The sequence below is a fragment of the Colossoma macropomum genome, unplaced genomic scaffold (genome assembly GCF_904425465.1).
Source record: "Colossoma macropomum unplaced genomic scaffold, Colossoma_macropomum, whole genome shotgun sequence".
Classification (NCBI taxonomy): Eukaryota; Metazoa; Chordata; class Actinopteri; order Characiformes; family Serrasalmidae; genus Colossoma; species Colossoma macropomum.
The window spans coordinates 1524193-1548813 of record NW_023494804.1 but is presented as its reverse complement, the minus strand read 5'-3'; the positions used below and the strand labels follow the sequence as shown (position 1 = coordinate 1548813).

Sequence of the window (24621 nt, the reverse complement as noted above, 5' to 3'; positions counted from 1 at the left end):
GCAAAACACTTCTGGAGTGACCCTGAAACAGAATATACGCTTGACGAAATGAAGGATTTAAATATTCTTTATCTTCTAGATGATGTATGTTAATATTTTCAGGTAAAGTGGGACGATGTTTAAAAAAAGCCACAGCATGAAGTTTGAGTTTTACATTACGTTTACGTCACGTCTTCTGTGAGTTTATTGGCTGGTTCCAAAGCAGAGATCTGATTACTGTCTGACTCATGTAGACCTGGAGTTCCCCATCATCTGATTACTCAAGTGCCTGTAAACGCATTGATCGGATTACTGACAAAATCTGATTCTCCGAAGTTCAGAGGAACGTGTTGAAGTTTCCATCTGTGATTACCGACAGTGCGACACAGATACAGCAGACAGAGATCAGGGTCAAAAACGCTGAATTAAACCCTTTAAATGCTTTTAAGTGATCCGATTAAACTGGCAGCAAAATTCTACAGTATTAAATGACATTGAATCCCACTGCATTACTGCATTACTGGTTTCTATAATCAAGCCAGAAGTTCAGTCTCACATTCATCACCTCTGTCTGTGCAGGAATGTCTAATACAGGCCAAACCGTCTCTGAGTCCAGTGTGGTGACCGTTAATTCTCCCTGATGAGCTGGTCCACCCTGATGGAACCTGTTACGTCATTATTTTAAGAACTTATTTTATAATCATATCAAACTGTCATGCTAGACAGCTGTTGAGCTGTTGGTGTTCGGCTGATGTACTCCGGTGTGGTCCCTCTTCACACTGGATGTAATATTTATTGATGAGTGTGACGTAATGTCTAATATCACGATATAAAATAAACACACAAATCTCTCTGCTGCTCTCTAAACTGTGCCAGGAAACACAGCGTAAAAAAAAAGTTTTAAAAAGAGAAAAAAATTTAATTAAATGATTATATGAAAAAGTGGGCCACTGTTGGTCCACTGAGGGCAAAGCTGGTGGTCCACTGGTGTTTTGCTCAGCGTTTTCTGGGCAGCCCACCAGTGTTTAATCAGAGTAACAGACAAAATTCCACTTATCATCATTTTCCACTCACAGTTTAATTTACTGATTTTTCCTTCCTTCCTTTAGTTCTACTTTATAAATTAGTTTAGTAAATAATGTTAATCCAGCACAGCAACATTTTCTATAAAATCATTTTATATAAGACCTTTTTCCTCTGAGTTGTCTGTAATATTTGTCTTTCTTTAGTTTCTAAAATAAAAGTCTCTGTGCATTTAAAATCTGTTTGAGGAGATTAAAAATAAGTTAGAGCTTGTATGCAGGACAGTAATCTGGGTCGTCTCGGACCAGCAGTGGCAACCAGTCAGTGGGGTGCCGACCTTATCAAGCCAGCGGACCGACATATGCTCCCTATCTGGGAAGTGTAGCTATGGATATTTTTTCAAAAACATTTTGGATGCTTAAGTACTCCTGTTTTTATAGATTAACACACACACACACACACATATATATATATATATATATATATATGTGACAGATAATAATGTTGCTTTCTAAGCTAAATGAGATAAAGGAAAGTGTGTAAACCTCACAGCTGCTTCTCTAAGCCCAGCAAAAACATCTTCATCTATAAGCGTCAGATGCTGCTGGAGTTTAGTGAATCACTGCTGTCAGAACAAAACATTCTTGGCTTTTAATGGAAATTAATAGAAAAATTCGTGTTTGTGTAAACAGTGTAGGTGACCACATGGGTGATTTCAGCCAATGGAACAACACCAATTACTCCAGGTGGACCAGCTCAGCAGGAGGTGGGGGACCACCACGGCCACCACAACGGCCTTTTAACGAAGGAGCCAAGCTAACAAAACAGAACGATTGGGATATGAACTTTAAACCTGGCTGTGATTGAACTCTCCTGCTGCCTGGCCCATATCGACTCTTCTGAAGGACAGATGTCTGCGCGGATGATTATCGTGGCCTCCGGCGCGCAGCGTTAACTCAGCAGAGTGGACTGGATAACCGACGTCTGCTCGGTACAGACTCTTTTTAAAGGTGGCGCTTCACAGCTTTCCTCATCCTCCTCCTCGTCCTCGTCATCCTCCTCCTGCACAGAAAAACAGAGATTTCTGTTAACATTTTATAATGAAAATCTGATTGAAGCCGTTGTAAAATACACCTGTTTCACTGCACCACCTCACAACAAACCCCTGTGACTCTCATGCTACTCACATGGAGCACCAAGTGTGCTGATGAAGTAAGAGGGGCTGACGGCTTATTTTCTTATCTAGAACTAGGCTGGTCAGCTAGCTAACAGCCTAAACAGCTCCATCTATAATATCACAGCCTTGAATTAAAGAGCTCACGATACGATTCACTGTAAATCTTTAATATTAAAGACTAAAGAATGAATCACTGGAATGTGTTGAGCCAGGCGTACACTGTGCGATTTCAGCCCGTTTTAAGCCCGATTTGGTCGGAGCCGACTGAATTTCATGATCGGGCCGAATTACAGCTTCATCAGCCGTCATTTGCCGTGCAGTGTGAGAGGGGAAATTATGTCCGATTAACTGGCCAAACGAGCTCCGACTGACCAGTCGGACGATTGGATGGATTTCTGAAATCTCACAGTCTGAGCAGCCTGACGAACCGATTCCTCAAAGTCGCACCCAAAACCTCACACAGTTAGAACCACCGCCCCAACATGGAGGCAATATTTGCAGGACCAGCATCCGTATATGACAACTTTGCTCCGTTTGACTGAGTTGAACTGGGAGGTATAAATAAATACAGTTTTTAATTGTCTTTGTAGAGCTGTCGGTCTGTAGAGCCACCTGCTCTTCAGCTTCAGCGCACAGTGTGGTACAAGTTAGCAAAGCTGTTGTAGCAGTTTGTCAATGGCTGATTCTGGCTTCTACACCAAAATAGTGCCCAGTTAGTCCAGTATGGAGCTGTGCACACACGGCTGAATCTCAGAAGGCTGTTTATTAGACATGTGACGCGCTTTATAGGAGCAGGAGCAGCTATTTTAATATGAAGTGCACTATGTAGGGAGCAGGGAGCCATTTGAGATCCAGCCAGTGTGAGCACCCATGTCGCGTCATGTCAGTTGGGCCGAGTGTTTCGTACAGTGTGAGCACATAAATCGCAGGCTTTGGCTGAACACAATGGGCGATTTAAATGTACAGCGTGAGTCACTAAAGAACAAGATTTCTAAAATCGCACAGTGTCTGCCTGGACGCTTCAACTGTCGTGTTTCAGTCAGAAGTCAAACCCAGGCTGAATCCCAAATGGCTCCATACTCCCTAAATAGTGCGCTAGGGCAGGGAGGCGGACCAAAGTGCAAAGACGAAAACCCGTGAGAAAGGGTGTTAAATTTATTGAGGCAATAGAGTGTGAATTTGGCTCATTGGGGTTGTACTGATGTACAAGGATGTACTGATGTACAAGGATGTACTGATCGGCGGTCCGTGGAGTTACCGCTGTGCCACCGGGAAGCACAGGCGACAACGGGTAAAACACCTGAAGGAGCGGGAAATAAAAAGGCGGGAAAAAGGGCAAACAAAGGAGACCCTGAAAGCAGCTCAAACAAAAGCTGAACTAGAAATGTAAAATAAAAGATAATCAGAAAACAAAAACGACCTCCTCTGTAATTATGAGGGGGAGGCAGACTTTATGTTTCACCTGTTTGCTCTTAGTGGTTCAAACACCTTTAGTATGGCTTGGAGCCGTTTGTAGCTCAAGCCTTCTTGTGGTTTTGGGGCAATTACTCTCTTTTGATTTTCCAGCCCTCTTTCCTTTTTGTTTTTCTTTTCTTTTTGTTTAAATACCCACCTGGGCTAAGTACCGTACCGATCACCCCTCTACAAATGTGTGACAAAGGGCTGCTGTTTGCCACAGCCTTAAGTAGAGGAGTCCACAGGTGTGCCAGGTTGGGCCTAATCAGCCCAAGGGCTTCTGGGAATTGGAGTTCCCTGAAGTTATGGCACTTCGCCAGCTGGGCACCTTGCCGCCGTCGCCCTCTGCTGGCGGCCGGCGGCACAGGCTGGACCCTTACATTAAGGTACACTAAAGGTAGAGCATGTTTTCTCCTTCTGACAAGTTCTAATTTTAGAGATATGAGGTTTTGTTCAACAGCAGTGAATTATTACTGGTTAGTATAAACCTTTTAAAACTTTAATTATCATTAACTGGATAATGTATAGAGCTGTGACTACATAATGCATTTAAAAAGATCTACTGTATTACACTTAAATAAATACATTTATTGAAAGAATTTACAGTGCTTTAGCTTTTTGTATGTCACAGCGTTAATAGTGAGTAATTCAAATTGCACTTATTAATGCAGAAGTAACAATTATACAATTATTAATTAACTATAACTAACAAACTATTAGACAGTGATTAGGTTGCTTTTTATTGGGGTCTGTTATTATGAAGTGACCCCACACATTTTAGTCGGTGTTACTAACTATGACTAAGTGAAGCAGATAAAGCTCATTGTGACCTGCTATCACCATAGCAACAGTAATAAGATAAAGCATCATCTTATTTAATTATATTTTGCAGAGTTAGTTCGTTACCTGAGCGCTGAGGGGTAAAATATCTTCTTTAATCAGCGTCGGCGGTTCGTCTGCCATCTCCCGCGGCTGCAGCGACGCTTCTGCACAAACAGAGTAAAAACGTTCTCACAAAAACCTGCGATATGAATAACTTAGATACGGTATTATATTAGGTCTTAGACTCAAATCAGCTATGTGCCACTTGCCAGGTGCTCTGGTTGAAAAATGTGGGTGAAAAAGTATCCCATATATTTTTTTTCCAAGAATTAATTTTAACTACATCATATATACACTCATTTATGCACATCTCAGTCAATGTTTATTAGCACATGTTCTGTCACCACATACCACAACAACTGCTACTGCTGCTAATTAGGTTATAATCATAATAATTATTATCGCATTAACAGCAGTACTAATCGCAGTAGTAGTCGCATAATAATTATTTTAGTGTTCAATTAAATCAAATGAACATTCATTCAACATGATTAATTGTAAGGGACTCTTATTTTGATAACACTGGTGTTCTTGCTGAATGTGAGTGAAGTTAGTGCAAGTTTTGAGCAGTTAATTCTGCATTTTTAGTGCATTTTTATAAAAACTCCATGCATTTCTTAACTGTGAGGCGATGATTTAACTAAATATCGCTCCAAATTATAAATATAGCTAAATTACAGTCAGTGTGCAGCTTTCATGCTGCATTAGATTTGCTTTTGAACAGTTTCTTTTCCACTCTATTCCTGCTTTTAATGTCATAATCATTGGTCTGAGCTGATTTAATATAGTTTTATGTGAGATTTGGGCACCCCCTGCTGGTCAGCTTACACATTTTGTTGATTTTCTAAGTGGGAAAAAACAACCTTGGCATACGACACATTTTTGCAAATTTCATACCATAAGTATTATGTATTTGTTAAATTTAACATAAAAAATATAGCATAAAATGATAAAATATGTGCAAACGTTTGAACACACTAAGTTGATCCACGAGTGTTTATTCAAGATCTTAGAGTTTATTTGACACATTAGGCCTTAATCACAGTCAGGTGTACACAATTCCAGAGCAACAACAAGTATGTGACCCTTAGACTTCTCAGGGTGTAAACACTGTTCCTGCTGCTACTTTTTACTGTCAGAAATGTCATTAAGAAATGGGTGTTAAGGAGAAGCGTGGAAGTCAGGACAACCAAGAAAAGTCTCTGAAAGAACAGCTCATAGCCTGGTCAGACATGCAAAGCAAAACCCCCACATCACTGCTGAGCTCCAGCCAAAAGCTACCTTAAAAGCTGTCCACCAGAATCTGGAACTTTATCAATTTTTCCTGCATTTTCAAACCAGTCCAATTTTGTGGGAAAATGGTGAACCTGGCAAAGCTGGTGCACTGGACCAGCAAAACCAATGTAAAGTAAAAGCATGTGATTCTACACATCCACCTCTTCTGTAGGCGTGCTTTTCTTTGATAAGAGTTCGTTTAGCTACGTTCACATTACAAGCCTCGTTGCTCAAATCTGATTTTTTGCTCAAATCCAATCTCTCTGACACGATGGTTCACACTCGTTTAGGTCAGTGATTCAAATCTGTCATTAATGTGACGAACTGGCGTCCTGAAATGACCCTCATGAGCTCATCCTACTCAGTAACGTCACGTGAATGAATCACGGTCATCATCAGCACAAACTAACGAGCAGAACGAGCTTCGCTGAGAAGATCATTAACTCTGATCAGCTCTCAGCTTCATTATTAGAGCGAGACGAAGGAGAAAAAGGTGAGATGAGCTGCTTTTCCACTGTTTACAGGCTTTATCTTCTGTTCGGCGCTGCAGTAACGCTGAATGACGGCGCGGTGGGAAAAAAAGCACATGAATTCTGATCTGAGCGTCACATTAAGGTCGCATGGCCACGAATCGGATACATATCCGATCTAGGACCACATATGAAAGTGGCTCAGGTTGGATTTGAAAAGATCAGATTTGTGTCCACACAGCCCTGAAAACATCAGATCTGAGTCACATTAGGGCAAAAAATCAGATTTGTGCCACTTCAGCCAACTCCACGGAGTGTAAATCTGGGCATGGATGGAACACAAATATTTACAAAGAGTTCTTAAGAGATCCAAAGGGGGTGTAATGGGGTGTAATTTACAGTGTAATGGTTTTCAAATTGAGCCCCAACTATAGTTCACTCTCCTTATAAATACTGCGTCCACTCACCCTCCATGCACTCCTGCCCCAATGTGGGCGGCTGAGGGTCGTCGGTGCGGTAATCCTGAGACTGGATGGCGGGGCTGACCGGCTCACTCGGCTGAGGACTCGAGTTAGTGCTGCTGTCCACCGTCGCGACCGCTTTCACCTGATACGAGTCCGACAGAGAGCTCTGGTTGCTGTTATCATCTAAAAAAACAAAACAGGAGACACAGAAGTGTTACACAGGACCGGAGAGGAGATGGTTACCTTTTCTCACACCGTCACACTTTTACTCACATAACAGAGACGAAAAGCATAACTGACATATTATAGTTGGTACCTTGATAGTCCAGGAGAGCCGGGCAGGAATTTTCAGACGTTTCCTCTGAGGGGAAACTGTCCAGCTGGATCTCTGAAGGAGCTGTGACTTTGGGCTTCTCCTTCTGCAGAGGAACATTTAGGAGATTTAAAGGGGAATTTCTGCATAATGAAATAGCAGAGTGGTTCAGAGGGGTTTGGTGTGAAACGCTCCGCACTAAAGAAACTTACCGAGTCAGAACTGTTCACAGTGGTGGTGATAGGAACCAGACGTCCACCTCTAAAAGCTCCCTCACAGAAAGTTCCTACATGAAATGGTTATGAATTCACTGCCTGATGACTGAGACACTGTTTTATGATAGTTTGGAGAACTTAAACTCCATTCATGGTGGAGGGATACATGCAAGGCGCTGTGAGGCAAAATAGTCCCCAAAGAAAACTTATTATTTCAGATTTTCCACTATTTTCCATCATCAACATTCCATATAAACTCAGAAGACTCGTGTAGGTTCACTGGTTGTTCTGGATAGTATATAAAATGTCTATATTTGTGTTGTAGTCATGGCGACCCCCTACATCTCACACACTGAATTATGGGGGGATTTTTTAAAAAATGGGTGGAATTCCCCTTCAAGCTCAGTATAACTCTCTTATACTGTAATGATCTTACAAAACATGCACTACAGGCCAAACGTACTGAAATAAGTTTCAAAAATATATCAGAGAAAACTTCGTATCTCCAAAATGGTGACTTTACAGGAGAAGGAAAAAACCTACTTTACTTTTAATGTAAGTCAATGGAACCAGAGTTTTTTCCAAGTCATTTTGGGTCGTTTCTTTTGGGCCATTCATCATGAAATTTACACACACTGTAAAGAACAACAGACATTTTCAAATTATGTCAAAAACTGAAAAAGGTTTTCTTCCGACAGCAGCGAAATACAATTCTACAATACAAAGTCACTTTTCCAGTAGGCAATACTTAAAACAGCCCGAACTGATCAACCATTTCACACCAAACCACTTTGAATGACTCTGTTTACATCTTGAAATTTTGAAAATTTGGTGGAATTCCCTTTTTATGGGTCTCAGACTTACCTCCTTCGTGTCCACCACAGGAACCCACTTGAATATTCTCAGAGACGTGTCTCCAACCGTCACCCACTTTTTCTCCCTGTTATAAAGAAGATAAAATTAATTAACAAATGACCAAACCACTGCAACCCAGCAGGTTCAAGAGAAGCATTACTAGAAACAGGGTAATGAAGAGGGACTTCAGACTCCTCTGACCACTGGTCATCCAACATCAACCAAATACAGTTGGGGAGGATGACGCTGAAGTCATTCAAACGTTTTTACTTCTTACTTTGCCACAAACAGAAAATGGACACTTTTAAGATCACATTTGACCGACAGCCGATTTGGTCAGACTCTGAAGATGAGACGACACTAAATTCCCAAACTGTCACTGAGCAGCTTTTCAGTCGGCAGCTGTGACAGAAGAACAGCTGAACAACCTGGAATCAGCCAGAAATGAACCCAACACCTTTCGCAAAACTAAATGGGCTGTAAGATGCTTTAGAGACTGGCTGGAACAAAACAACATTAATACTGATCTGGCAAAAACTGACAAAACTGAGCTGAACTTGATATTGCGGCAGTTTTATGGCTCAGTCTGTACTTCAAAAGGCGAGGCTTACAGCAGACTGAGCAGCGAGTGGGCGGAGCTCGTTACTCTGACGTAGCAACAAGCTGCTCGTTAAGGAACTATAATTTGGTGAAGGAACTGCGAACATTAAAACATATTAAACGCCGCGTTCACGGCCCAGTTTATTAATTTATTACTGTATTTATTTAACTGTTGTATTAAAGCAGTAGAACACTGGAGGAGTGTGTTATCACCAATAACATCACGGCTGTGATGATCTACGGCGACCAAATCACAGCCCTGATGTTATTTCGTGATAACACACTCCCTCTGTGTTCTACTGCTTTAATATATATATATATATATATATATATGCATGCACATAAATACACATACAAACATTTATACATACATACATACATCTACACTCTTCAAAAACGGTTCTTCAAGGGTTCTTTACTAAAGGGAAACTGTTCTATTTGGAGCCGTGAGCACCGTATGGAACCATTTTCAGGCTTAAATGGTTCTCTGCCTGGTGAAAGGGTCCTTAAGGCTGACGGAGAATGCGTTGTATATGGTTCTATACAGAACCTTTTTGAAAATGGTTCTATATGGCACCAAATAAGGCGCTACTGTCGCAATGTCAAGCTTGTAATGATGAAAACTCTTTTTGGTGCTATATAGAACCATCTACAACACATTCTCCATCAGTCTGAAGAACCATTTCACCAGGCAGAGAACCGTTTAAGCATGCAAATGGTCTTACACACAACTCATGGTTCTAAACAGAAATATTTAATGTACTAAAGAACCCTTGAAGAACCATCTTTTCTTTAAGGGTGTACACACTAGGGGGGGCTTGACCTCAGGTGGGCTACAGACCGTAACTGTACACCTACAACAGGTGTTTCTAATAAAGTGGCCAGCGTGAGATAGCTAATAAGAATATCATATATATATATATATATATATATATATATATATATATATATATATATATATATGTATATATATATAAAATAATACAATAAAGTGAATATACATGTGCATATTTACACTGCACACACAAATACATGTGTAAAAAAGTAAAGTTTATTAGAAAATAGCTCCATTAACCTCTTCAACTCCTTGGGACCTCCGGTGTTTCCAAAACGCACTTCGTCATATTCTTCATAACTTTCATATTTCATAAGCTACATTCTAAAGGTGGGGGTCGTATGAGAGCTGTAACTGTCTTCTTTCCAGTCAAATAGATGGGTGATGTAATTTTAAACCCTTATAATAAAAGAAGCTGAACTCAGTTTTTTCTCTACTGAAAGTCGACCCATTTTTCCACAAATCTGGGCTATAAACTATAAACAGATGGCGTCTCTTCAGTGATCTGCTCTGTAAACATTATTTTATAAATTAATACAAAGAGCGTCTAAGATTTTTGGCTTTCAGCAGTAAATTGTAAGCATATAGCGATATGTGTGATCATAAAACACACGTTCTGTTAATTTGAGGGGACTTTTATTATAAAATAAATTAAATAAAAATGTACATGTATTTCATGCAGTTACTAAATAATTTGCCTTACGATTTGGTCATGAAAATTCAGATGGACAAACCAAAATAGCCCGACGAGCATAAGAGGTTAAGGGTGTACACACTTTATTAGAGGGGGGCTTGACCTCAGGTGGGCTACAGACCGTAACTGTACACCTACAACAGGTGTTTCTAATAAAGTGGCCAGCGTGATATTACATAATAATAAGATAATAAAGTGAATATTAATGAATATTAATGAGCAGAACGCCGCTCCGCTAAACTGGCAGAAATAACGCACTCTTTTAAAACACCTTTATTTCAGCCCCGCCTCTTATTGACCTGCTCGTCTCCAGGGAAACAGGTTTACGTCTCTCGCCGATTGGCCGAGCCGCCCGTCCATCATCCTACATCCTCTTACTAAGCCCCGCCCCCGGTTCCTCTGAAGTTTCGGTAATGTTTCTCAGATCAATCAGCCGAAACTCACCATCGCCGCACGCGCTCTATGGCCGCCATCACCTTCTTGATGTCGTCCTTGGCGCGGCTCCGCGTCTCTGCGCGCGCCGAGCGGCCCGACATCGCCGATCCGACTTTACTTCACTTTCAGCTTCAGCGTCCACTTTCAGCTCGCGCTGAAACCGCGTCGCCCTCCGTCCGGCTCGCGAACCCTCCTCTCGCGAGACTCACCGCGGAGCCTTCGGGCCACGCCTCCTTCCGACACAGAGTCTCCGTTCGAAGAGTAATTTTATTTTTATTTATTTATTTATTAATGCATCAAACACATTTCTATAAATATTTTTTATTGAATACCTTTTTATTCATTGAATATCTGTGTTCATTTCCTAGTTATATTAATGATGTTTGTTTATCTGTACGCCTCGTATTTATTCATCTTTGCGGACAGGAACACAGTTAATTAATTATTTATTTATTTTACTCATTATATTTATTTATCTGATTTATTTCCATTTGTTTTTACGCTCCTCAGTTATTTTTTTTATTTTTTTTTGTAGATATTTTATTATAGAAGTTTTGTTTTATTCACGTTATTTGCATCACTGTAGTAACTGATCTCCTGTCGATCACATTTTCAGTCGTGGAAATTGTTTAAAACGTCTGTTCCCGCGCTATGATGTTAAACAGCGTGTTGAGTATTTATTTTTGGATTTTATCTCATTTAATTCCCCGAGTTTCGGCCTGAAGTGCAACGTCGGGGGTCTCTTTCAAAATAAAAGTCTCATTAGAAGCGAATGAAGCTCGGTCTTAAACGTGAATCGGCTCGAAACGCTGAATTAAATGGTTGTTATCGGGAAGCTTTTCACAGCAGGGTTTATACTTGGGTTGAATTTCTTATTATATTAATAACATTAACAATAATGAATAATAAAAATTGCCCACAGGTAAATGTTTAAGGGATAGATTTAACGCGGTACTTATTTACACAATTTGCACCTGACTGAAGCTAAACTGCTCAAACTTAAAGGTGAACTCCACCAACTTTTCAAAAATTTAGCATAATTAAATGTTTAAGATGTAAACACAGTGGTTCAGAGTGGTTTGGTGTGAAACGCTCCGTTCTAGATAAACTTGCCGAGTCAGAACTGTTCACAGTGGTGGTGATAGGAACCAGACGTCCACCTCTAAAAGCTCCTCACAGAAAGTTACTACATGAAATGGTTATGAATTCACTGCCTGATGACTGAGACACTGTTTTATGATAGTTTAGAGAACGTAAACTCCATTCATGGTGGAGGGATACATGCAGGGCGCTGTGAGGCAAAATAGTCCCCAAAGAAAACTTATTATTTCAGATTTTCCACTATTTTCCCTCATCAACATTCCATATAAACTCAGAAGACTCGTGTAGGTTCACTGGTGGTTCTGGATAGTAAATAAAATGTCTATATCTGTGTTGTAGTCATGGTGACCCCTGGTTCCTATCACCACCACTGTAAAGACATCTGAACCATTTCACACTAAACCTCTCTGAATCACTCTGATTACAGCTCACACACTGAGTTATGAAAAAAATTGTAAAAATCAGTGGAATTGCCCTTTAACCTAACACACAGTTCAAGTAAGGCAAAAGGGAAAACTTCACTCAAGAAGTTTTGTGTGCACAGTTACTGGACAACTTTCTTATTTAGCAGCTGAAAAAAATCTTAGCATTCAATAATAAAAAAGAGACAAAATCATTTTGGACTGATTTATTTATTAAAACCAAGACGCCAAAACAAATCAACTGCAAACACAAAACCAACAGGCCTGTACTCCTGTAAATGAAGGCAGTGCGGGACCGAGGTGAGTCTTCGCCTCCTCAGCTCTTCTGTGTGCTGAGCAGGGCGTCCAAGGCTTTCTGTGCGTCCAGCAGCTGCTGCTGCAGCCTCTGCCTCACTCCGTCGTTCGCGGCCTTCTTCAGCATGGCCTGCATGTCCTGGACGGCGGCGCGGTAGCCAGTGATGTTGTGGAAGACGCGGATGGCGCGGTCGCCGCTACAGACCAGGAAACGGTTATTAACGTCAAACTTAAGGTCAGTTATGTCCTCGCTGTGGACGCTGTGAAACTCCTCCTCAAGCTGGCCAGACACGGCACTGTACACGGCCACGTCACGGCCGCTAGATACGGCCACGGCGCGGCCGTCCGGAGACAGAGCGATCCGGCTCCCCTCCGAAACCTGACAGGGAACAGTCCGCAGCAGGTAGGGGTCCTGCTGCTTCTTATACTCCACATCGGTGTCCCACAGCTTCCACGTCCCGTCTTTAGACACCGTCACCATCCTGTAAACACACAGCAGAGTGACTTCACTGCACACGCTCACTGCGCATTCACCAACTATAATAATAACAATAATAATAATAATGATAATCTATAGCGAGAGATTTTGCCTTTTATATATTCATGAAATTATCTTCAAAATCCTCATTTAGGCTGTACATTACAATCAGAATCCACCACAGTCAAAATACTCACTTCTAACACATTTTTATTTTTCCCCTGTTTTAATTCCCCTATTAATATTTTCATTTCCATTATTGCACATTTTATTAATTTATTTCTCCTTTTTATTTATTAATGATTTTTTTCTTATTGATTTCTATCTATACTGTGTTTTCAATCTCATTTTATTCACATTTATTCTCATAATTATTATTTCTAAATATAATTTGACTATATTAATATATTATTATTCCTAATACTTAACCTATTACACCATGACATACAAATCATTGTTATTCTTACTATTGTAAAAACTGACATAAATACTACTACTATTAATGATATTAATAAGAATAAAATAATAATAATAATCAATCCTATGTAATCATACAGATTTTAATAATAATAATAATAATAATAATAATATTTTCTATTCTATCATATTCTTAATGTGATGTTCTCTGTGATTTTACATTTCTATTAAACTTTTTCTTTCTTCACCTCAAAAACATAGAGCTGCATTATGTGTATGAAAGGTTCGATACAAATCCAGCTTATTATTATTAGTTTTATTGGTGATCTTTTCTAATTTTATGTCGTTTCTGATAAAATGGCCATTGAGTGTTTCCAATAAAGTGGCCACTTTTCCATACTGCGGTCCTGATGAAAATGACTTGTGATGATGGTGATGATGTAATACAGTCTGCGTGTCTGTTTAGGCTGCGGGAGCGTCTTGCCTGCGGGAGTCGTTGGAGAAGTCGAAGGAATAAACTCCGGCTGAGTGACCCTTCAGGTCAAAAGCGCGAGTGACCTCTTTAAACTCGCCCGTCTTGGCAAAGCAAACCTCCCACACTTTCACATCTGGAGTGAAGCCACAGGAGGCCACGAACCTGAAACACAAACACACTCACTGTAAACAAAACACAGCTGTTTATTCCGTCATGATTCCTCAATTAAACACTGATTGATTCTTAATAAGTCTGCGTATTATGAAAAGGCTGTTTTAAATCTCTGCTCTCTCTCAGAGTAAGAAACAGCCTAAGGCAGAGGTCATTAATAGGTGGACTGCGGTCCGAGTCCGGACCCAGACGCTGTCCTATGCGGACCTGGACCTATAACCCATAAACTATGGAGATCTATTTAATTTGATGGGGTGGTCCTGTTTTAATCAGCATAACTTTTCTAGACTTTACGGTAGATTTAGCGGCCCAGGAGACTCACAGACCAATCACACGCATTGTAAATATCACGTGATGCTACTCAGCCAATCAGATCTGTGCATTACGATGAGCACTGAGACTCGAGTGAGTGAGGCACACACAGGAAAGAAGAGGCGAGACACAGCAGTCGGAGAAGAAATGAGTCAGAGGGAAGTTATTTCACATGTCGTGATCTAAAAAGAGAAAACTGACAATAAACATTGTTGAAATATGACTGAACTGTACTTTATTTGATTTGATATTCAGTTGTTGACCGTATAAGATGTTGATATACCTACTAGGCTACTTCAGTCTTCAGGTCCGTCTCTATTCTTCTTCTTTAAAAACTAAAACTGATGGAGGATCTGATGAATAATGTTGTCAACGGGGACGAAACAATAAGCGCATCACATTATATCAAACGGTACTGCAGCGTTCATGTTATATTGTACTGCGAATCGAGTTATGAACTAACCTAACACCCTCAGTGGCAGCCCTAATTACAGTCGTGTGCAAAAGTCTGTGCACTCCCGGTCAAACTGCATGTTTTCTAAATGTGAATAAGTTAACACGTCCCCTACAGAGACCCTGTCTGCACAGTTTAATGCACAGTTATTGTTCATTAGCTGAATGTAACATATGTGGGAAAGATAAATAAATAAATAAATAGATAAATAAAAACCAAAAAAAGTGGCCTGTGCAGAAGTTATAGTACATTTACTCAGCAAATAGAAACTGAGCACAAACATCAGCAGAAAATATTTAAGTGGATTTGTTTACTTTCACTTAGTAAATCAACAACATGCAATCTGACCTGGGGGGCTAAAACTATTGCATACGACCATCTATCACGATTTAAAAGTTTATTCAATATGAAATGGAGCACGACGAGCTCTTTCTGAAACGGAGAGAGAAGTGAGGCGTCTGCTCACCGTCCACAGGGGGAAACAGCAGCGTACGAGTTGGTCATCTGGTTGGTGTTGATGGACGCTAAAACTTCCCCCTTCAGATCCCAGATCAGGATGGTGGTGTCCACAGACGCGGTCATGATAAACTTGCCTTTAACAGAGCAGAAGACGGAAGTCTGTGAAACAGTTTTAGCCCAACAGCTTTGCACTTTTCATCACTGTACCCATCACTGCACTGACCACCCGTTGCTAAGCAACAACCACGATCGCTTTACTATTTTACAATGACAGATGTTGATTTTTCTGGGAGTCAGAGACGCTGAATATCTCCTTGTTGAAGTCCAGGCGCTCAGTATTAGAGTGTCCTCCTGCCTACTTCCACCTTCAGTTAGCAACAGCCACTTTGACTGCCGCCTTAAACGAACAGTAAACACTGCGACTGCCGCCTTAAATTAACTATAAACACTGCGACTGCCGCCTTAAATTAACAATAAACACTGCGACTGCCGCCTTAAATTAACAATAAACACTGCGACTGCCGCCTTAAATTAACAATAAACACTGCGACTCCCGCCTTAAATTAACAATAAACACTGCGACTGCCACCTTAAATTAACTATAAACACTGCGACTGCCGCCTTAAATTAACTATAAACACTGCGACTGCCGCCTTAAATTAACAATAAACACTGCGACTGCCGCCTTAAATTAACAATAAACACTGCGACTGCCGCCTTAAATTAACAATAAACACTGCGACTCCCGCCTTAAATTAACAATAAACACTGCGACTGCCACCTTAAATTAACTATAAACACTGCGACTGCCGCCTTAAATTAACTATAAACACTGCAACTCCCGCCTTAAATTAACAATAAACACTGCGACTCCCGCCTTAAATTAACTATAAACACTGCGACTGCCGCCTTAAATTAACTATAAACACTGCGACTGCCGCCTTAAATTAACTATAAACACTGCGACTGCCGCCTTAAATTAACTATAAACACTGTGACTCCCGCCTTAAATTAACTATAAACACTGCGACTGCCGCCTTAAATTAACTATAAACACTGCGACTGCCGCCTTAAATTAACTATAAACACTGCGACTGCCGCCTTAAATTAACTATAAACACTGATTTCCACTTTAAATTAACAGTAAACACTGATATCCGCCTTAAAAGAGCTACTTTTAAATGAATTACTTTTATGGGTGAAAGAAATAATATCACTCTTTATCTTTACTGAGTAAACCTGTTATAAAGCAGTGAAACAGTGAAGGAGGTGAGTAAATCACAGCTGTGCTGATATTTAACCTCCTCCAGCTCTACAGTCCAGCTAAAGGCAGTGCGGACCGAACCGAACCTGTCTCCGCGATTCCGATGTTGATGACGATCCCTTTGTGTCTCTGGGGAAAATCCTCCGGAGCAGCTTTAAAACTGAACGTGCCGTCCTCCTTCTTCGTCATCTTGAAGATACGAATCGTCTCCCCGTTGGCCAGCCAGGTGATGAAGGCACTAAAGGACCAGACCAGACAGAACAGGACACTGCAGTATTACAGCACAGGCAGCAGTGTCTACACTACACAGGGTAGGGTTTCTAATAAAGTGTCCAGTTAGTGGAAGCACTAGGTGGGTGTTTCTAATAAAGTGGCCAGTTAGTGGAAGCACAAGGTGGGTGTTTCTAATAAAGTGGCCAGTGAGTGGAAGCACAAGGCAAGTGTTTCTAATATAGTGGCCAGTTAGTGGAAGCACAAGGCAGGTGTTTCTAATATAGTGGCCAGTTAGTGGAAGCACTAGGCAGGTGTTTCTAATAAAGTGTCCAGTGATTTATGTATATGCGTATACAGAGAGATCCAGTCTGACAGCAGGAGTGAAAAAGCTTCTATTTTGCTCTCTTTAATTAGAAATGATATTAACAGCATAACAACTTGAGTGAAATGAACTGTTTAAATCTTTCTTTTGTCCCTCTTTCGCTTTAATGACGACATGCAAGTTGAGCAACAAGTTAAACTGAGCAGATCAAACACACCTAAGAGTCATTTGAGCTTCATTGGCAGAGATAAGACTCAACCTTTCTGTCTAACGGCTTTAACACGCAAATTAAATATGAATAGTTTCCTCTTTTTCTTAGTTTGAATTTGTTTAATATTAAAATTCCTGTTTATTTCCAGGTTCAAATAAAACAAATCCCACATCTTCAGCTTGTTGTTTTGGAGCCCACTGTATTTTAGTGTGATATAATAAATGTAATTCAGCGTCTTCTTACCGAGAATCTGGGCTGAACCGGACGAGCGTGGCGTGGTCCAGCTCTATGTTTGCCCGCAGACATTTATGGTCACGCTCCAGGAAGTCTTTGGTGCTCCAGATGCGGACGGTGCGGTCGTCTGCGCAGGAGGCCAGATATTTACCGTTACTGCTGAAATCCAGACACGTTACGCTGCCACTGTGACTCTGAGACAAAGCAGACAGACAGAAAAGCAGGAGTTAATAACGTGGAATCAAGTTTTTAATGAGATGAACGCATATTCAAATCAGGGCTGTCACAATTAGACTTGATTGTTTTTTTAAACTGAATAATCAAACTGTACATTCTGTGAACTGAACTGTGTATTTACATGCTAATGCATATTTCAAATCCTGTTTACTCTATCAATCAATACCATCAGCACTAAGCACTAAACACAACGACACTCACTTTTAGCCTAAAGAACTGAGTAATAAAGCAAACTGTAGCAGCGGAAATGTGATAATGTGCTGATTACCAGTCCAAAGAGCATTGTTTCATACTTGCATGCAAGGGGAACTCCACCAATTTTTCAAAATTTCTGCATAAATAGATGGTTACGATGTAAACAGAGCGGTTCAGAGTGGTTTGGTGTGAAACACTCTGTTCTAGATAAACTTACCGAGTCAGAACTGTTCACAGTGGTGGTGATAGGAACCAGACGTCCGTCTCTAAAAGCTCCCTCACAGAAAGTTCCTACATGAAATGGTTATGAATTCACTGCCTGATGACTGAGACACTGTTTTATGATAGTTTAGAGAACTTAAACTCCATTCATGGTGGAGGGATACATGCAGGGCGCTGTGAGGCAAAATAGTCCCCAAAGAAAACTTATTATTTCAGATTTTCCACTATTTTCCATCATCAACATTCCATATAAACTCAGAAGACTCGTGTAGGTTCACTGTAATGAAACCTGAGTCTCTACAGTGAACTATTTCACATCAGATCACTCTGAATGACTTATGAGATGAAATTTTGGTGGAATTCCCCTTTAGCAGAGACGCTGGCAGTACAAACGTAGCTCTGGTATGACTGAAGCGCTGGCTGTCAGAAAATGAGGTTTACCTTCAGCGAGGATGCGAGGAGGTGGTGGGAGAACGTGTGCTGCTGGAGTTTCTCCTTCCGCTGCTGCTGTTTGAGCTTCTTAGAGGAGGGAGCTTTCACTGAGCTCTCTTCTACAGGGAGTGAAGAGCACAGTGAGACAGAGAGGTGGGCAATGGTTTAAGGTGGAACCTTCCATTCCGCCTTAAACGGTGCAGCTGTTTTATCATTATCATATTTTGTTTTTATCGTGATAAATTATGCCACAATATGGTTTTTACTGATTCATTCATTTACTGTGTGCAGTAACACAGATACTGTAAACAACATACAATATTCAATATACATCATGTTATAAAGGAATCACTGAAAATTACACAGTAATTTCATCTGTGTTTCAGTACAGAGTGAGCGTAATTAGGCCTGTTTAACTGTATTTAGTGCAGCGTTGTTTGCAAAGCAGTGAATAAAAATCATTGTAGTTCTAAGTTTATTATTTTTACTATTATAGCATTTTTATTTTTGGCACAACAGGCTTTATCCTGTCTGTTCCAACTTAGTAAATCTCAGAAAAAATTCATATTGTGAAAGTGTCCTGGGTGTTTCTAATAAAGTGGCCAGTTAGTGGAAGCACAAGGTGGGTGTTTCTGATAAAGTGGCCAGCGAGTGGAAGCACAAGGTAGGTGTTTCTAATAAAGTGGCCAGTTAGTGGAAGCACAAGGTGGGTATTTCTAATAAAGTGGCCAGCGAGTGGAAGCACAAGGTGAGTGTTTCTAATAAAGTGGCCAGTGAGTGGAAGCACACGGTGGGTGTTTCTAATAAAGTGGCCAGTTAGTGGAAGCACAAGGTGGGTGTTTCTAATAAAGTGGCCAGTTAGTGGAAGCACAAGGTGGGTGTTTCTAATAAGTGGCCAGTTAGTGGAAGCACAAGGTGGGTGTTTCTAATAAAGTGGCCAGTTAGTGGAAGCACAAGGTGGGTGTTTCTAATAAAGTGGCCAGCGAGTGGAAGCACAAGGTAGGTGTTTCTAATAAAGTGGCCAGTTAGTGGAAGCACAAGGTGGGTATTTCTAATAAAGTGGCCAGCGAGTGGAAGCACAAGGTGAGTGTTTCTAATAAAGTGGCCAGTGAGTGGAAGCACACGGTGGGTGTTTCTAATAAAGTGGCCAGTTAGTGGAAGCACAAGGTGGGTGTTTCTGATAAAGTGGCCAGTTAGTGGAAGCACAAGGTGGGTGTTTCTAATAAAGTGGCCAGCGAGTGGAAGCACAAGGTGGGTGTTTCTGATAAAGTGGCCAGTGAGTGGAAGCACAAGGTGGGTGTTTCTGATAAAGTGGCCAGTTAGTGGAAGCACAAGGTGGGTGTTTCTGATAAAGTGGCCAGTTAGTGGAAGCACAAGGTGGGTGTTTCTGATAAAGTGGCCAGTTAGTGGAAGCACAAGGTGGGTGTTTCTAATAAAGTGGCCAGTTAGTGGAAGCACAAGGTGGGTGTTTCTGATAAAGTGGCCAGTGAGTGGAAGCACAAGGTAGGTGTTTCTAATAAAGTGGCCAGTGTACACCTGGATTTAGTGTAGCGTAGTTTGTAAAACAGTGAGTAAAAATCACTGTAGGTTTATTATTCTTATTATTATAATTATAATATTTCTTATATTTGGCACAACAGGTTTTATCTTGTCTGTTCCAACTTATTAAATCTCACAAAAATGCATAATGTGTATCGTGAAAGTGCCCTTAAATATCATGATATAATATATTCTGACATATCGCCCGCCCCTAGTTAAACAGTCATGCAGTTTAAGAGATTTTTGCCTGGTCTGTTTTAAACTTGGTCCAAATCCATACGGTGCACTGATCTACAGAAAGACGGGAGACTAAAACCAGCTCAGAGTAAGAGCTATTCAGTGGAAGGACTTAATCAGGAGTAAAAGGTGCTACCAAAGACAAACTCGTGTAAAATAGCTACTTAAAGCAGCACTATGGAATATTTTTCGTTAAAACCAAATGAAGTGTCATTACTGAGTGTGAAGAAAATAGAACACACTAAAATATGGTGAGCGTGCCCTGCAGCGAGTCGCCCTGTAAAGCCTGAATTTATCATTAAAAAAAAAAGGTCCGGCTCGATGTTCAGGTCTCAAATGATCTCAAAGTCAACATCATACTGGTGAAGATGTGATGACAGTAGTAGATAATTCACTCACATCCTCAGAGACGCTCCTTCACCAAGATTACACTGAATCCTCTCTGATTCTCTTTCAACTCGCTTGCAAAAGTCAGATTCATCCGCTCGTGGGGGTCCGAAGCAAAACTGACGTTACAAAATGTTCTGCATGCAGTTACTCATTTCCACCAGAGAGGGCTCCAAATCCCTAAACCCTACATAGTGCTGCTAGTGTACTTAGTACCTTCTAGAACTGCAGTGGAATGTCTTAGTACATCTAGAACCCATCAGCACAGAAACTTGGCTTCTTTTTCGAATTTTCCGTTCCAGCTTAAGCAGCATAGCTGCTACATTCTAGTGCCTCAGCCTCATTTCTTTACAGTGGTGGTGATAGGAACCAGGGGTCGCCATGACTACAACACAAATATAGACATTTTATTTACTATCCAGAACCACCAGTGAACCTACACGAGTCTTCTGAGTTTATATGGAATGTTGATGATGGAAAATAGCGGAATATTTTTCGTTTTCCTAGAGTAAATCTGTGCATCGTGCATCAGCGTATTTCTAACTAGGGGTGGCCAATATGAAAATATGTTATTGCAACATGATAAACTGTCATAATACACCATGATCTACTTTCCTGAGCTGCTCAGAACTTAAAGAACACTAAGTGACTGAATGCTTTATTAAAAAGAGAACTTTATTAATCCTGTTTAACTGAATTTGTGCAGCACAGAATGTGAAGAACTGCAAAAGCTCAGAAAAACACAATACTGTGATTATATAGTGTATCGTGAACATTTATTGGAGTACTGTGATGGTTTTCCCCATAACTCCCACTTTCTTTAAGGGTTCTTTAGTAAAGGCAATAGTTCTATTTAGAACCATAGGTTCTATAAAGAGCCATTCCATGCTTAAATGGTTCTCTGCACAATAAATGGTTCTTCAGACTGATCCATATACAACACATTCAAAAGGGGTTCTTCTGTTGTAAGCTCGCCATGGTAACCCTTTGTTGGTGCTATACAGAACCATTTTCAAAAAAAGGCTCTATAAAGAACCATATACAACACAATCTCCAACCATCTGAAGAACCACTTCACCATGCCCAGAACCCAAATGGTTCCAACACCTAGCTCTAAACAGAAACATTTCCTTCACCAAAGAACCCTTGAAGAACCTTTTTTTAGTGTGAATTTAACCGCTGTAGGAACTTTCTGTGAGGGAGCTTTTAGAGGTGGATGTCTGGTTCCTATCACCACCACTGTGAACAGTTCTGACTCGGTAAGTTTCTCTAGAACAGAGCGTTTCACACCAAACCGCTCTGAACCGCTCTGAACCACCCTGTTCACATCTGAACCAGTTAATTCTGCAGAGAATGTTGGAAAGTTGGTGGAGTTCCCCTTTACTGCTCTAGAGTAACCCCCTGCAGGCGGCGCTGTTGCGCGGTGTGTTCTGGTCGGCGCTGAGTCTCACCTGGTTGCGCTGCTGTTGGTGGCGGTTTGTTCTGATCGGTTTGATCGGATCCTTCGTTTTTCCTAGAAACAGCAGCGAACACGAGCGCGAGGAGCGCCCCGAGCAGCAGGGAGAGCGCGAGCACAGCCCAGAACTCCATCATCACGCGCGCGCACACGCACTCACTCACGCACTCACTCACTCACTCACTCACTCACATTCACTCACATTCACACTCTCTCTCTCTCTCTTTCTGGCGCGTGCGTTGCACTAATTGCAGTAAACAGAAAATAATTATAATAATAACCGCTGTCTAGTTGCGCTCGCGCTGCAGTCGTGTACCGTGCTGACTTGTCAGAGATGTTCTTCAGAGCTTCGCAGCGCAAAACCGAGTAGCGCTCGTTACCGCCCCCTGCCGGACTGGAGGAGAGCTGCCACCCAGTAATGCGCTCCGGGTTTGTCGAACACTAGAGGCGCCACCGAGTGGATCCGAATGAATGTGGGGCTTTTGAGCAAAATCACAGTTGGTAAACATTTTATAGAAGAATGTATTCATTAATTAACTGTGTAATAACACAAAACACTCCAGCACTGCTGTTATATTTTCAGCTCCAGTTAGAGGCCTTTATAACGGCGCCTCATGTAGGTTCACTTCAGCCAATGAGCTGCTGGCTGATGTTGAATATATACGTCTGTAGTTTATCTTTAATATGGATGTCCTTGTTAGTAATATTATATATTAAAAGCCATTGAGCTGCTCAGCTCGCCAACCAATCAGTGCTCAGTAGCAGTAACGCTAACCAATCAGCCCTCAGTAACAGTAACGCTAACCAATCAGCGCTCAGTAACAGTAACGCTAACCAATCAGCACTCAGTAAAAGTAATGCTAACCAATCAGCGCGCAGTAGCAGTAACGCTAACCAATCAGCACTCAGTAGCAGTAATGCTAACCAATCAGCGCTCAGTAACAGTAACGCTAACCAATCAGCACTCAGTAAAAGTAACGCTAACCAATCAGCGCTCAGTAACAGAAACGCTAACCAATCAGTGCTCAGTAGCAGTAACGCTAACCAATCAGCACTCAGTAAAAGTAACGCTAACCAATCAGCACTCAGTAGCAGTAACGCTAACCAATCAGCTCTCAGTAGCAGTAACGCTAACCAATCAGCGCTCAGTAACAGTAACGCTAACCAATCAGCGCTCAGTAACAGAAACGATAACCAATCAGTGCTCAGTAGCAGTAACGCTAACCAATCAGCACTCAGTAAAAGTAACGCTAACCAATCAGCCCTCAGTAACAGTAACGCTAACCAATCAGCTCTCAGTAGCAGTAACGCTAACCAATCAGCACTCAGTAAAAGTAACGCTAACCAATCAGCGCTCAGTAACAGAAACGATAACCAATCAGTGCTCAGTAGCAGTAACGCTAACCAATCAGCACTCAGTAAAAGTAACGCTAACCAATCAGCCCTCAGTAGCAGTAACGCTAACCAATCAGCCCTCAGTAACAGTAACGCTAACCAATCAGCCCTCAGTAGCAGTAACGCTAACCAATCAGCCCTCAGTAACAGTAACGCTAACCAATCAGCACTCAGTAAAAGTAACGCTAACCAATCAGCACTCAGTAGCAGTAACGCTAACCAATCAGCCCTCAGTATCAGTAACGCTAACCAATCAGCTCTCAGTAGCAGTAACGCTAAACAATCAGCACTCAGTAAAAGTAACGCTAACCAATCAGCCCTCAGTAACAGTAACGCTAACCAATCAGCTCTCAGTAGCAGTAACGCTAAACAATCAGCACTCAGTAAAAGTAACGCTAACCAATCAGCTCTCAGTAACAGTAACGCTAACCAATCAGCACTCAGTAAAAGTAACGCTAACCAATCAGCGCTCAGTAACAGAAACGATAACCAATCAGTGCTCAGTAGCAGTAACGCTAACCAATCAGCACTCAGTAGCAGTAACGCTAACCAATCAGCCCTCAGTAACAGTAACGCTAACCAATCAGTGCTCAGTAGCAGTAACGCTAACCAATCAGCACTCAGTAGCAGTAACGCTAACCAATCAGTGCTCAGTAGCAGTAACGCTAACCAATCAGCACTCAGTAGCAGTAACGCTAACCAATCAGCGCTCAGTAACAGTAACGCTAACCAATCAGCACTCAGTAGCAGTAACGCTAACCAATCAGCACTCAGTAGCAGTAACGCTAACCAATCAGCACTCAGTAAAAGTAACGCTAACCAATCAGCAGTCAGTAAAAGTAACGCTAACCAATCAGCACTCAGTAGCAGTAACGCTAACCAATCAGCACTCAGTAAAAGTAACGCTAACCAATCAGCGCTCAGTAACAGAAACGCTAACCAATCAGTGCTCAGTAGCAGTAACGCTAACCAATCAGCACTCAGTAAAAGTAACGCTAACCAATCAGCACTCAGTAGCAGTA

General features: G+C 41.3%; 2 protein-coding genes across 4 annotated transcripts; both read right to left on the bottom strand.

Moving 5' to 3' along the window:
- Positions 1–203: 203 nt before the first annotated feature.
- On the bottom strand, positions 204–10855 carry bcl7ba (BAF chromatin remodeling complex subunit BCL7B a). Its single transcript, XM_036595452.1, has 6 exons — positions 10682–10855; positions 8118–8193; positions 7042–7144; positions 6729–6908; positions 4541–4620; positions 204–2064 (listed from the first exon to the last, which is right to left on the bottom strand). Exons 1-6 carry the CDS (start codon positions 10771–10773, stop codon positions 1954–1956), a joined length of 642 nt encoding a protein of 213 aa, XP_036451345.1. The 5' UTR covers positions 10774–10855; the 3' UTR covers positions 204–1953.
- A 1531-nt stretch (positions 10856–12386) lies between these two features.
- Positions 12387–22569, bottom strand: tbl2 (transducin beta like 2). Of its 3 annotated transcripts, XM_036595425.1 has the most exons (7): positions 22200–22569; positions 18595–18704; positions 17509–17693; positions 16606–16757; positions 15263–15389; positions 13869–14021; positions 12387–12971 (listed from the first exon to the last, which is right to left on the bottom strand). In XM_036595425.1, exons 1-7 carry the CDS (start codon positions 22339–22341, stop codon positions 12512–12514), a joined length of 1329 nt encoding a protein of 442 aa, XP_036451318.1. In that variant the 5' UTR covers positions 22342–22569; the 3' UTR covers positions 12387–12511. The 3 variants fall into 3 exon arrangements, with proteins under 3 accessions (XP_036451318.1, XP_036451319.1, XP_036451320.1); XM_036595426.1 differs by lacking the exons at positions 18595–18704; positions 22200–22569 and adding an exon at positions 17858–17928; XM_036595427.1 differs by lacking the exons at positions 18595–18704; positions 22200–22569 and adding an exon at positions 17831–17848.
- Between the last annotated feature and the right edge of the window lie 2052 nt (positions 22570–24621).

Bases quoted from the DNA above. Each gene is read 5' to 3' on its own strand.
- bcl7ba (XM_036595452.1), bottom strand. From the start codon at position 10,773: ATGTCGGGCCGCTCGGCGCGCGCAGAGACGCGGAGCCGCGCCAAGGAC. The intron at 6,909-7,041 runs GTACCAACTATA...TTGTTTTTTTAG, and splicing joins GGCTCTCCTGGACTATCAAG to ATGATAACAGCAACCAGAGC. The intron at 2,065-4,540 runs GTAACGAACTAA...TTTTCTGTGCAG, and splicing joins TTTTACCCCTCAGCGCTCAG to GAGGAGGATGACGAGGACGA.
- tbl2 (XM_036595425.1), bottom strand. From the start codon at position 22,341: ATGATGGAGTTCTGGGCTGTGCTCGCGCTCTCCCTGCTGCTCGGGGCG. The intron at 16,758-17,508 runs GTAAGAAGACGC...CTGGTCCTTTAG, and splicing joins CGGTTCAGCCCAGATTCTCG to TGCCTTCATCACCTGGCTGG. The intron at 14,022-15,262 runs GTGAGCAGACGC...TTTGTGTTTCAG, and splicing joins GCTGTTTCCCCCTGTGGACG to GTTCGTGGCCTCCTGTGGCT.